Source organism: Haliaeetus leucocephalus, unplaced genomic scaffold, assembly GCF_000737465.1.
Source record: "Haliaeetus leucocephalus isolate CR32 unplaced genomic scaffold, Haliaeetus_leucocephalus-4.0 Scaffold849, whole genome shotgun sequence".
NCBI lineage: Eukaryota > Metazoa > Chordata > Aves > Accipitriformes > Accipitridae > Haliaeetus > Haliaeetus leucocephalus.
The window spans coordinates 31444-46034 of NW_010973285.1; the positions used below are offsets into that span (position 1 = coordinate 31444).

The 14591-nt window shown below is 38.4% G+C and overlaps 1 protein-coding gene across 1 annotated transcript in view; it reads right to left on the minus strand.

Annotated features, from left to right (window-relative positions):
- The window catches only part of SLC1A1 (solute carrier family 1 (neuronal/epithelial high affinity glutamate transporter, system Xag), member 1), a 38772-nt gene that overhangs the window by 17593 nt on the left and 6588 nt on the right, over window positions 1–14591 (minus strand). Inside the window, exons 2-3 of the mRNA XM_010582861.1 lie at window positions 2109–2201; window positions 93–207 (exon numbers count right to left, since the gene is read on the minus strand). Coding sequence (XP_010581163.1) covers window positions 93–207; window positions 2109–2201 — 208 coding nt within the window. The remainder of the gene's footprint in view (window positions 1–92; window positions 208–2108; window positions 2202–14591) is intronic.

The following is a 14591-nucleotide window of genomic DNA, read 5'->3' on the forward strand; positions in this document are numbered from 1 at the left end:
AAGCATTTTTATTGTATTACACATCACAACTTCATTTGTATTTGTTTGGACTTCTGCAACAAGGGTATGGAAACTATAAAAGAAAACCTCACCTGATCAGGTCCAGCATGGCGTCAACCGTACTGACTTCTGGGGTACTGCCCACTCTGTCGATCTCATTTGCTGTTTGAGGCACTCCAGGTTTAATGGTCACAACTAAGACAATCCCTGCAGGGAGAGAAGCAGAAGAAGAGCTCACAGTGCAAGCACAGGCACTGGTGCATCCTGCCTCAGTATATCCCGTGTAGCTAAATTCTTCATGAGCTAAACTCACCAAATGCTTTCCCTGGGTGCTCATGCAGGGTTGTTCAGAAAAGAGAAGTCTACAGGTGGTGTCCTTAAATGTGTGGGTTCCCCCAACACAGGAGCTACTTGTGGCCTTGTCACTGGACTTGTGCACTCTAGCTTTGGTTTTGCAAGTATGATACTAAATCACTACTGCTCACCAAGAGGGTAAATTACTTCAGCTGGGCTTCAACTGAAGTGGTCTGCAACATTTTGCATGGTTGTATTTTGAATTGCTGTTTACCTTTTCCCTTATGCAGCTCTTCTTGTTACTAACTAGCTTTCAGATATGAATACAAGTGCATTGCCCTGTGACCTCAAAGTACAAAAGGATGTTTTGGTAAAGTTAGTTAGCAATAAAGTTATGTAAGAGAAGGGCTTCAGAAACAGACTAAAATAAAAAATTATGGGCAAGAAATACTAGCTTTGACCTTGTGAATACTAAAATCAATGACAAATTTTCCATTTACTTTAGTGGCTTCATTTTAGGCATTTTTACTATTATATGATATACTAGGCCTTTCCAAATGTATGTTATTTTTTATTTTCTTTTTTTTTTCTCCCCCAAATCCAAACAAACCTAAAGCAAGTGAAACTACTACGTCTCACTGTAGGGAGAAAAAGGCATTTGGATGACTCTTCCAACCAGCCAGGAACAAGGCTTTCTAATGATAGCTGTGAATAAAAGCAGAACTGAATTTGCGTAACTCTGCAGCGTGAAACAAGTAATATCATAGCATCATAGAATAACTTAGAATAGCAGGGACCTCTGGAGATTGTCTGGTTTAACCCCTCTCTCAGGGTAGGGACAATTTCAAAGTTAGATAGATATTAATGTTAGTCTTTATTAATTTTCCTCACTATGTATTCCCAGAAAATTCCCAGACAGATGAGATAGCCTAAATGGTGTAACTGCAGTGATATATTATTCTCAATGATGCAACCTCTAGAAATTAATCCGGCCTTATACGCCTGTATGTGATTCTTTTTCTATTGTTAAATACTGCTTTGCTTTACAAGTAGGCCACATACAATGTACATTTTGTCATTCAAATAAATACATGTTTCTTTTTAGTGGGTGATACCTAGGCACAGTATTCACTCAGGCTCAACAAAATACAAAAATAAACCACAAACTACATGACAGCTGATAGAGAAGGGTTTAATTTTATTAAAGAAGGCCTTCTTTTATTAAGAAGGCAGGCTGAAGATGTTTGTTTAAGCAAATAGGGAAGATTTCAAGGTTGCTTTTAGGGAATGAACTTCCTGCAAGAGGAGATGTGGACTTCAGAGAGGTAGGAGTAGAGCCTGACAGTGACAGAGGGGACAAAAACCTTTTAAGAAAGAAATGAGATGACAATGAAAGCAATATTTTCTGTCATTCTTTCAGGTGAGACACATTATACATTCTTGCATCTGAGAATCAGTGACAATCTATCATTCTGCTATTGAGGAAATTAACTTTGTAGTTAAGGGTGGCCTTTGATGTTCATTCAGCTTTCCCACTGCTGGTCACTGATTACCTAAGCAGACAGCTCTTCATCTTCCCTGAGCTGAAATGTACAGTGAAATTGCCTGTGGCTTCATATTGGATATTAATACAGCCCAACTGTGAACAGGGGGACTAACTTCTCCCGGTATCTGGCTACAAGTATGTCAAGATGTTTGGTATGAATCCTGTCTCTTCTCCGCATCCTGTCTTGGGAAATTAGTAATGTCACAGTGCTGTATACTTGTAATTTGGTGATGCTGAGGATTTTAAAAGTTACAGTATCACAGAGTACCTAGTATTACAGCAATGACTGTAGTGCAGAAATAATATATGACTGCTCGCAAACCAATCTTCCCGGAAACGCTGGAATCCAAAGCAGCGACACCTGCAAAAAGAACCACAAAAACAAAGTAAAAAACATTCTTACAATAAACTTGTTATTTTTGTAGAGACAATTATTTATTGTCTCTTATTTCTATGCAAGAAATCTTTCCTTATTCAAGATCCTTCTAAATACCTAATTGCCGTTTGCACTTCTGAAAAATGTCTGTAGCTGACCAACATATTTGCTTCTGCTTCTTTGCAAAATCCATTTTCCCTGGATTTTTCTAGGAAAAAGATAATTGAGCTTTTCTAATTCCCTGATGTTCATGATGAATTAGACTTCTTTGGTTTATGAAATTATGTTACAATTTATTCCATATTCACTTAAATAATAGCTTTGTTTTTTTCAGATCTGTAATTTTTTGGCTTTAAAACTAAAAGCCAAGGGAAGGGAGCTGCTCAGGGCTGTTACCCCAGGTTGCTCAAAGGCACATACAAACAAGTAAGGCACATTCCTGGTGGGCTTGCCTTCATTAACAGGTTCACTTTTTTATTTTGACTAAAGCTTTTCTGAAGTCTGGGCTGTTCCCATTCCTGTGCTTGTATCCCTCATTGCCAGGAATTGAAGACAACTTTTGTTAATGAAGGTGGGGAAAGCGCTGAGGCACGTGTTATACTGAGGCCAACTTAACTTCTGGCAACAATATTATATCAAACTGCTCATGAAGTATTTTTTAATTGTTTAAAAGATTTACAGTTATTTCTGTACACATACAATTCAGTAACCAGGGTAAAATGAGCATTGTGACTGTAAAACTTGACTGTCTGTAACCACACTAGTTAATAAGTCACTGCTATCTCTTTATTATACATTTGTGATCCATTTATATTTTTATGTTTATTGAGTTAGATTATCAAAGACTGGCCAGATTCCCTTGTATAGGAAAGCAAAAATACCACAAGGATATTTAACCTCAGAGATGCATGACTTTATAGGAAAAAAAATGAAGTTTCAAAAATGAAGGAAGAAAAATAAAAAGATCTTTCTGACACAAATATAACTTATTGATCTTTGAGCTCATCTTAGCAAGCATACTTCAACCATGTGTTCATGTCTCTTTCAGAAGGTGTATTAACAGCAGTAACAACTTGTGCCTAGAGCACTCATATAATGCCTCACTTGTTTTGTTAATTGTTACTCAAAATGCGAACAGTACTGGGAGAGGAGAATGAAGGTTATTTTATTTCATCATCTATTTGATTATTTTGGGGTCTTCCATGGGATAGCGTATCATCAGACTGAGTACAGAAGAGCTACATATACATGCAGAAATCATGATGTAAAGACTATCTCACTTGTACAGCAGATAAGGATAATAACAGAAATATTCATATGGCAGGGGAATACAGACCAATGCACAGAAAAAAGCAATGCCGCAGCTATTACAGGAGGCTGTCAGCCCTAAGGATATTGTTTGAGGCACAAACAACGGAACGGACACAGAATCTGGGCCATCATTTTTATTTCTCACCTTGGGAACTGGGAAAAAACAGGTAGAAAGGAGGACTTTTGCATTGCTGTGGGGTCAGCTGTGGAAATTATGGCAATGAGAACTCTTGAGAATGGATAGTAATAAATAACGGGTTCTGTGGACAATAGAAGAGCTGGTTTCAAAGGCTGTCAGTGTTGAAACTTTTGCACCTGCTATTAACTTAGAAGACTTTACATCATGTTTTTAAAAGAGAGCAAACTGGTATTGCCACAGTATCATATCTTTTAATATAAGGTTCATAAAAATTAGAAGTCACAGAATTTTATTCTAAAACTTGTTGTATCAACTGTCAATAGTGGTTAGACAGACAGTGGAGGTAAGATAATCATCTTTTCATGGGAGGGAATGCTTCACAAAGCTTGCCTTAAGATTTTTTTTTTGCCTGACAGTTTTGCTGACTCAGCCAAGAGCCTAATAATCATACAACGTTATTTCCCTAGAGTACTCAGTTATAAAGATTCTACAAGTAGTATGACAAGAAGTTCTTGTGACAGCCTTTCTTATGGCTTCAAATTAAATCCCTTTGCAAACTGTTACACTCACTCGAGTTACAGAGGTATAATTGAAAAACTTTGCCCCTGCCTTTTTAAACTGGATAATGATCCTGTTAGTGAGTGAGCTGTGCTAGAATCCATCTTGTGCTTCCACTGTCAGGTTGGTGCTTCTCTGTGAGTAGCTATAAAAGCACGCAAATCAGTCAGGCAGACATGACTGAATGAGTATGCTCTGACGATGACAAGGTGTGGTTTGATTTTTTTTTTAAAACTGCTGTACTCTGAAATAAAACTGCAATCAGGATTATGCTTCCATGTAAAGAATGCAGTAGCATTCACTACAAGTGCCACAGACACAGGTTTGCACCGCATTCTTTATGCTGCTAAGCAAATTTTTTTCATGTTAGCTTGCTACACATAGGAAAACACAATATTTAAAAATCATTTCCCTCCAAATATATCCTACTGTCATTAGTGAGCAATTCATAATAGCTACTGGCCGCCTTCTCAAGCCAACTGAAAATCAATTTTCCTTTGAAATAACATCATGGCTTTATAATTTCTTTGGATATAACTGACAGAGTTAATGGAAGATGTATTAAACAAAGCGTACAACTAACACTGATTTCAGTTCCTAAGAAAACTTAATTCTCAAACTAAGATGGCACACATGCTATTCAAAATGGAAAGCCTGCAGTAATGTAAGTCAACATAAGATCACAAACCCAGTGTAATTAAACTTGAGTATCTACTGTGGATTACCACTAAACTTTTATAAGTATTTGCTCTTTCCCTCCCTCAGCCTATTCCCCAAGTTTTAAATTGTTTGAACAGGTTTGACCAGATAAACTGTAAATGTAGTCTTCTGTACAGAATTTAAACAGGCATGATGGATTCTCCTCCCTCCCTGGGCATTTCAAAACTGCAGTATTTCAGATTAGTTCCTTAAATTTTCCTGCAAGAGATATTCTAATTCAGCTACAGCCACTGAAGCATGGAATGCAATTCTGTGGCTGTGATACACAAGACTTAAGGGAGATGATCACAAATGACACCAACTGGTGTTAAAATCTGTTAATCTATCTACCTCTCTGCCCATATCATCTCAGCAGAACAGAGTTAAGGTTTTAATATCTGAAGCCAAATCTCAGAATCAATTGCCTATTCTTCTGCAATTCAGCTTCCATTTTTTCTCAAAGCACTTTGTACTGTTTTTCTCTTTTTGCCCAATTTTCTCTAATTTGCAACACATACATTTGTAAAAGAATAAAAAAGGAAACAATCAGTGAAATCAAGTCTCTCACATCTCTTTCTTGTCCCAGGACCTAAAACTCTACCAAAATGAAATGCTGCACTGTATATGCACCTTTTTTTTTTTTTTGAGGAAAGGATGGGAGGATAAATAATAAGACTGATGTTAACAATTTTGTTTGACAGAGTATTCAAAGGCATCAAAGCACAACAGGGATAAGGAAGGTACAGGGCCCTCAACAGAACAGAAGAGGCACATACTTCTGGATAAGATACATAGACATCCCATTTTAAATGCTGAGGAAAAAAGGAAAACTCTAATCCAGCTGTTCCTCACACTGCGATAACTTTTTAAATTCTGTGCATAGTCTTTTTTTACTTGAATCTTTTGCTTGGTATTGCCAGGAAGCCTACCAATTTAATTTATTTTATTTTTATAGCTGTTATTTCTTCTCTATTACTGGAGGATTCCCAGGACTTTCCTCTTCAAAAAAATAGCCAGAAAGGAGGACATGGTGAAACTTGCAAAAAATCAGAAGTGGAAAAATGGAATGATTACAACTGACCAGTTTAATCCTGTGTTGAGTGCAACTACTGATTTTTGCATGTGGAATAAGTTGTGACACATAGCTTCTCTGACTCTTTAGAGCCCCTGTCTACCTGGTTAAGTGCATCAAACCAAGAGTCCTGTTAAGACTGGATAATGGCACCATCAGTCCTTTGCAACTTTTGAAGTACCTCTAAAATTTCTTTCATAATCTTGTTTTGCTGTACCTATTTATGCTTCCCTGAAATGCTACTGTATAAAGCTACTTTACCTAAGGGACCAGTCTGATTTAAACAAAACAGCCTAAATATGAAACACAGTATTCCAGAGATTTTTACCAGTAGCCACTGATGGAAGCATTAATTATTCTTTCAGTTTCTCACAGACTTAAAAAAATGACACTTTAGTATAACACAAGGTTGCAACTTCATGAAAGACCAATATTTACTTGTACATTTTCTCTCTGGCAAGAGTGATTTTTTTTTCCATTTTGGTGTCACAGGGGAACAGAGAATGTTCCTAAACAAAGCTATATTTTTGAAAGTGCTGGAAAAGCTATAATGAAGTCTTGAAAAATCATTGAAATATATGTTTCAATGGTACTGATGCTGTTGAAGCTCCATTCAAATCCAGGAAATTGATTTTTTAAACTTTTTGTGATAAACACTTGTCTTTTTTTGCCTTCCTGCTTGGAAAGGTTGTTTTGGAACATTCTGAACACAAACCAGTCCTCAAGTTTTCTTTCTTTGTCCTCTTTTCTGCTGCTATTGACAACTCCACTCCCATTTAATACAAATACCAAGAGAGTCAATATCTTTTCACTGCTTCCAGACTGGTCTACAGCTTTGTCATTGTCTCCTAGGAAATGTAATAAGATTCTCAATGATTTCTGTACTTCCCCTTCAGTTTTCAAAAACAGTTACTCAGATCTTTGGGAATACGAATAACACCTAATGTTTCAGGTAAAAGAAACCAAGTAGCTAATAAAAACTCTGCAGGTACTCGAGTCAGGTAAATCATTCAGACAAATTCATAATCACAAACCAGACCTGTCTGTGACTCCCAAATGGCCCCTGAAATGTGAAATACTCACAAGATTTGTTGAATAAAAATCCAGCTGAGGTCTTTCAACCCTGCACTAGTGTGCCAGCAAAACTGCTATGGAGCAGTGTAATTATATATCTCTGCATCTGGTAAAGACCTGTGGACTTTGCAACAAATCCTACAGCAACATGCTTCATTCACTGTGTCTGAGGCATTTATTCAGAAAATAGGGAATTCCTGTTCTCTTCCTTTCCTGACACAAGAGGAGTGGAAAGTGCCACAAACTAGCTACATTGCCATGTAGCAATTCAAACTAGTTGTAAGGAAATACATTTCATCACCTGTGTAACTAGATTGCAGCCTGTGTTGTCTTTCAGCGTTGCTCAGGCCAAGAGCTAAGTAGGAGACTGATGTATTGAACCTGTACAGAGGTTGTAGAAATACCCAAACTCACAGCAGTTACTATAACATGAAAGATAAAGAAACCAGTTCTTTCAGTTTATAGCAGTATCAAGCTACTAGATCAGACTGAAACGTCTGTGATGTGAAGTTATTCTGTATCTGGATATTATAAAGCTTTTTTATCTTTCTCTGAAGCTGGCCATTAACACAGACTTAAGAGCTGATGGCAGTTCCTAAGGACCAACCTATGAAGTCAGGTAAAAGAATCAAGTATTTGTTAATATTAACCTTTTTGTTTTATTTAATGGAGTGCAGGAGACGGAAGCACTTACAGTGCATTAATAAAACCTTCAAAGATGTTGAAAGGTTACTACCCCATTAACTCCTCCTCCTATTTTGTTCCTGCCTGTTAGAATGACCTTCATTTCCCACATAAAATAGACATTTTATGCTGGTATCAACATTTGGGAGCCTCATAATAAAATCCATTATAGAACTACATTTTTATACAACATGGAGTGGATAGCCAAGTGACTGACTGCAGTTGCTATCATCACTGAAAAATTACCAACACTTGAGAGATCTACTGTCCGGGATAGAACACTTGCTCTGTACCACAGGTACCAACCCTGGTCAAAACCTGAAACTGAGTGATCCATGAATTATAGATGATTCCCCCTCCCCGCCCCCCATCCCTCCCTGACATGTGTACAGTTGGGATAAATATTTCAAACTGAAACAAGCAAATCAGTACCCAACATGATTAAAACTCAAGTAAGCAAAATGCTCTTTGTACAAGATAATATTGCACTGTGTTGTTGTGTGGTTTGCATCAGTATTCACTTTGGAGGCCTGTACAAATGTGCCCATGTCCAAATGGCTTTGGCATGAGGTGTAACAGTGTAATTCTAGAGTTGTTCACTGTGCTTCATTAATCCTGTGGTCCTGTGAGATGTGGGACTGAAAAGGGTTGCATTTAAGGACTGAAAACAATCACAGGGTTCTTCTGACTCCCAGTGACTATCATCTTACTGGTTCCCTAGGGGATAATACGTACATCCTTAGAGTTTGTCATACCGTTCTACAGAGGTGTCCCAGCTGAGCACAAAGATTTATGCTTCCAGGTGTTCTTTTTTAACACATTATGCGAGACTATATCTACAACCTGCTGCTGTGACTGACTCTGCTCAGCAGCCACAATCATACCTAGAGGCCTTGGCATTTTTTTCTTCTGCTCTACGAATTTCAGTGTCATCATCAAGTGCATCTCCTGCAGTACTTCTTAGCTGTTCTCAAAGCGTCTGAAGATCAGTAGAAGCTGACAGGACCTGTTTCTTTCACCACCTCACTTCATCTGCACGACAAATTGATCATTAAGTATAAACAGCAAAAGGCTGGGCTGTTTACCTCCCTCTGCCAACGCTGCTACACTTGATGATCAAGATGTGAGTCTTCTCTGTACAAAGATCGATGCCACTTAGCCAGCTCCTAGCACTGGTGGCAGGCTCTTCTCCTTAAGTGTGACTCAGAGCCACAGAGAAGAGTCTGGCTCAAGGGCCTTCCATGTCCACACAACTGCCAGACATATTGTAGCTTTCTCCATTAGTTTTAGGAGCTAATCATATTTCAGAGGAGAAATAACTGAAGTACGGCACACATCAACAGTACACAATTCTCTCAGGGTTCTGATATCTAATTCACTATTGTAACAAAAATATAGCAACAAACGTTCCTGAAGAGTAGAATGCTATGGCTTTTATACCTTCTTGTCTATGACTAAGATGTTGATTCAAGGACAAAATGCAGTTCTAAAACCGCTCCAAACTGCCATGAGCCTTATTGCTTTAATTGAGGAATTTCTGCAGATGCTAGAGGAATCACAAAAGGATTCTCAATTTCTCCCAGGCGTACATGTTTTAATTCTTCCCTTCCATCTTGGCTCTTCTGGATGCAATGTGCAGTCATTAGGTCATAGAAGTGATACAATGGACATCCAGGACAGTCAGGTCCGTTTAAAAATTTTTTACAGAATGTTGCAACAGACATATGAAAATAGAAAAACATAGGAGAATCTTAAAATGCATATACAGAATTTCAGTAAGCAATCCTTCTAAAGTGACCACAATGTTTCATATAAAAATAGTAGTGTTGTTTTATTGCCAGGGGTGCACTATGTTATGTGTTGTTGCAAAAATACAAGATCTTTGAAAAATACTAGGGCGGGGGGTGGGGTGGGGATGGGGATGGGGTGGGGAGGAAAGAATGAAGCAGTGCAGACAGAGTGCTCTTGATAAATGGATAGCTGTCTGAAATGCGTGTTCCTTGGCTTAAAAAATTTCAACTGCATCTAACTGTGTGGTATAACCTCTCCATTCTAGTTTGTTTTTTGGAATGTCATTTACCTCATACTGACCATTCTCAATTAATCCTCTGATCATCACAGAGCTGGTGGTCAAGTCATAACAGCAATCTATCTTAAAGGCAAGTGACAATTTTGAATTAGTTGCTATACTTTTCTTCTACTTGCAATGGGAAACACTACTAATACTAAAACAGTATTTGGCCTATATCTTCAGAGAGTGACACATGATTTTTGCTTGAGGAACAGAACACAAAATTCTAGCTCCAGTGCTGACTTGTGTAGCAAGCTTATTGCTTATTTTCTTACTCCTCTATGTGTCTAAGAGAATCCAAATTTGCATTCTAGTTCCATGGGCTACTGCCAGCTCTAGTCAGCTACTACCAGGAAAGGGAGGAATCTCACACATATAAGATTAGATTTCATCCTATTTCCATGTAAACTTTATCATTGTTTGATAGTTGGGTGACGGATACAAGTGGGAAAGTTTCCTTTTCAGAGCAGGCAAAAGTTTCCTTTTCAGAGCAGGCAAAAGTTTCTTTTACAGAGCAGGGAAAGGCCCTCTCTGCTGTCCTGTGAATTCGGGACAGTTCATGAACATGAAGTCAGGTTTGGAGAGATCTTTGTGCTCACAGTGCCTGGCATCATCTATGCCATCTCCCTTGTGACTCATCAGTCCACAGCGATTCTTCCTAAACAGGGACACATATTGCAGTTACACTCCCTGAGACTCAGAAAGGAAGACTAGACAATAGACTAAATGTTAATTCACCAACTAATCTGAACTTTTTTCACCCATACAGTCTCTCAGTCTCTTGATGATATGGCTACATCCACTTTGGATGTCTGCTTTTGCAAGCCAATCCACCATTACCTCTTCATTTCCTGTGTGAAGAATGCTCCTCTCAGAGCTTCTGAAAAAGAAGAAAGAGTACCAAAGCCAGCTGTCATCTGTCCTTTTGTCCTTGGCCTATGCTCACTTTTTGAAAGGAAAATCATGCTGTATACACTTCAGACAATAACTGCTGCAAGGGGAATCACCGTAAAACTGCTGAATTCAGAGCCTGTACTTTATTGAAGCCATCTTTGACTCATCTGTGATTTTTCCCTCTTCCCATTCCAGACTCTGAGCCTTTTCTTTCCTGTTCTGCCCTTTTAGTTGTAACAATCTTGAAGTACAAGTTTACCCTGACTGTGATTAATCCCCTGAAAGCTCACTTTCTTCATTTTCTCCCTGAAATCTAAGTTTACAAATTAGGTTCAACAGGAATTATTGTTGTTTCCTTCCAAGGGCTAAATGGTGAATCTTTTGCTCTTTTTCCCTTTGCTCTGTGGAATTCTCTAGGAAACGCAATACTGCATCCCTTGCATAAGAACATGACTGTCAGGACCAAACAAGTAATCTACAACTGTCTACTGAAATACCATCCACATTCGGGACTTCAGACAGCACAATTCTATGCATGACTTCACTATTCACCTGAGACGCAGGACTCGGATGCTGCTGTTTTTACCTATAGATCATTCTCAACCATCTTTCACTTGATATGCATCTCATGTAATTTTATTTTTTCCTCCTGTTTACTGTGTCATGGGGCTCTGAATTATCTTTTGTAACTAGTCTTCTAGCTAACTGAATGACATATATAGGTAAGTCTCATTAGGCGGACAGTTCTGAGTAAGATGTTGGCTGCGAAGATCAGTAATGAAGAATCTATGCCAAATGGAAGCCCCAAAGACATTGAGATATGCAGTCTCTCAAATGAGATTTTTGGTGACCCACTACCTCTGTCTTTAGTGTTTGTTATTAGAAGTCTTCCATTCCTATTCTGTCAGTCCCTCTATAACAGCAGTTATTCTGTGTATTCAAATTTCACTGTTACTTACTGTAAAGGAAAAGGATTTCTATGACAGCTTGTAGCAATTACCTTTTCAATAGACTTGATAGAAATATAATTAATCTCTTTTCTTTGGAGCAAACGATTGTTATTCCACTAGTATTGTTGTGTATATGCAACAGAAGAATGTCTTACAAATGAACTGAAAAAACCTAACAAATTGGGGGAGTGGGGAGAGAGAGATAGATGCATGCAGGTAATGAATAAGCATCTGTTAGTGCTCTTTAAATACCACAAAAAACTTAAATCGGAAAATTCTCAATTCCTACTTACCTGATCTAGTGAGACTACCACTGGATTAGCATGATAAATACTGGTCTTCTAACTTGGAAGAGGCATTGAAAAAAGATTTAAAAAAAAAAAAAAACCAACAGCCTAAAGCATGGAATACGATAATAGTTACAAGGAATATTCCAAATACTGAAAGGGGACATCTTGGATAATTTAAGTTGGGGTTGAAAAAGTAGTTATGAACCTTTTGAAATACGATAGAAAGGGAAGAATAAACGGGAGATGAATAGCTTATGGCAATGAAAGAGGCAAAACCATTATAAAATGGAAGGAAGTTCAGGTAAGTTGTAAAGAAAAATTTCTGAGCCTGGGTATCAGTTTGCTAAGGGACTGTTGTGCTGTCCTGTAGGCAGTTGGCACAGACAGCATTGCAGTGTTATATTATGATCTTTCCCTAGAGACCTTACTGGACTACATGCATAGAAAGAAGGTATTAGTACTGCCTTCCATTCCTCTTATTTGCAAACATATCACTTGTAGGCAAATTTTAATTTTCCTCTAGAAATCTCTTAGAGGTTATATAATCTCAAGTTAATGCCTTTTCAGGAGATATGATGTTCCTTGGGTGGAATATAATAATAGCTTATAAGGAGGGAAGATGACACATCAATCTGCCAAGATGGACAGGCTAGCAAGATTCGTAACAGAAATCAGATTCAGTTCATGGATGAAGCAGAAATATAGCCTCTGCACTGTAGCAGGTGAAATATGCATGAAGTAAATACAGAAAACCTGGAGTACTGACAATACTTGAATTTACCTCAAAACTACTGGTGGTAAAACATATAGGTGAACAAGTTTTAGCATCTAGACTCTTAAAAAGAAAACTTTAACATGACACTACATTTTTTAATTGATCATGGTGTCCACAGACAGGGAAATGGAGTAAAAAAGTAAATGCAATCTGGTTTACATAGTGGAGTTGTTTGCATCCTGAGCTCCAGAACAGAAGAGCAGAAGACACTAACTCACTTCAGACCCATCCACAGTGGTGCTACCAGTGATACAGCTGGCACATGAGGCAGTAACTGCCAATGCTGCAGAATGGCTGGTGTTTTGGGGCTCTTTGCCCTTGAGAGCTGGTGATAATCATGCTCCATGAACCAGAAGCACACTTCAGAGTTTTATTACTATAATTTAAAACCTTAAATAATGTAGGGGCTGTCTCAGTTTCATAAGGTCAACTGATATTGATGGGAAAGGAGTAGATGACTGCGACAGAAGTAATCCAAAGAGGATGGCACAAAGCCTTGTCCATTAATAGCCCATGACTCTGCAGTCCTCCCTGCCTCAGTGACTGTACATGGACAGCGGGGACAGGACCTCCAGCATCCCTCAGTACAACTGAAGGCAAAACTCATTAACAGTAGTGAAACATTTTCTGTCCTTTGCACAACGTACATAATACAAAGGGACAAGGTGAGTTTCCTGCCTGAGCCCAGAAAACTAGGTTACTAATATTATACAGTGGACCTGCTTTCTTGGAGGTTCTTTTGGCTTCAGAAACATAGAAAAGCAAGTAAAGAACATGCAGGTATCTCAAGAGATAATCTCTGAGTATGTTAAGCTAGATCAGGGATTCCCCAAGGACTGGAAACTAGTGTGCCTTCTGGTAATGCACAGGGCCTGTTAAGGATGCCTCAGTCACACAGCATCTCAGTAACTGTGCTTCTTGGACTTGCAGAAATGGAAACTGCTGATGCAGCTGCCACTCCAGGAATTGTGATACCAAAGGAAGCCCTGCATTATAGGAAATAAAATAGATTTGTTCTCCTGCCATTTCCTTGTCTGTTCTCCTTTACAGTAGTTTACATCTGTGGACATTTTATATCTAATGGAACTGGCAGGTCTATTCGTGAGCATAGGCACAGCCTCAGTGTGTTTTAACTTCGATTACTAATACAGTGGATGAAAAAAAAGCTTGTTTAAGTCTGAACTGTTCTGACATTCAAAGATAAACATGAGAAATAAGAACAATCTGATTAATACTTTACTTAATGATTTTTTCTCATTGCATTCCAGCTCTTTTGTCTCCCATTTTGTACATTTGGTCTCCATTCACCAAACTCAGTGGCATTGTGATAAAGCAAACTAGTAACTTCTCAAACATAGATCCAAGGTAGGAAACTGACACTTTAATTTTGAACAATGCAAAAGAACAAATAATCTGTTCAAGATACCCATCCATCAGCCACGGCTCAACATCCTCTTTCCACAGGGAAAGCAATGGTTTCTGCAAATGGGAAAAGTCACATGGCCTAGGTACTTCACTGGGACATTTTTCTCTCTCATGCAGTTGTAATAGGCCATTGTCAGCTAGAATAAGCCAGATTTGCTGTGGAACCATTAACTTTGTACTATGAGCAGGAAGTGCAAATAAAAGAGTATGCAGTTGGTACTGGGAAAGGTGGACCTGGCAGGATGCTTCAGACAGTACCGAAGCAGTTATCAAAACAGGTCCTGGCGTAAAGGAAGAGTTTATTTCTATAGCCATGGAAACCTAGCGGTTGGAGCATTGTCAGACCCGCAGCAAGGCAGATATTGTATTTATAGGTCACATACAGCTGACCTCAGAAAGGCAACTGATACTGTCTTTTCTTCACTGTTGTTGA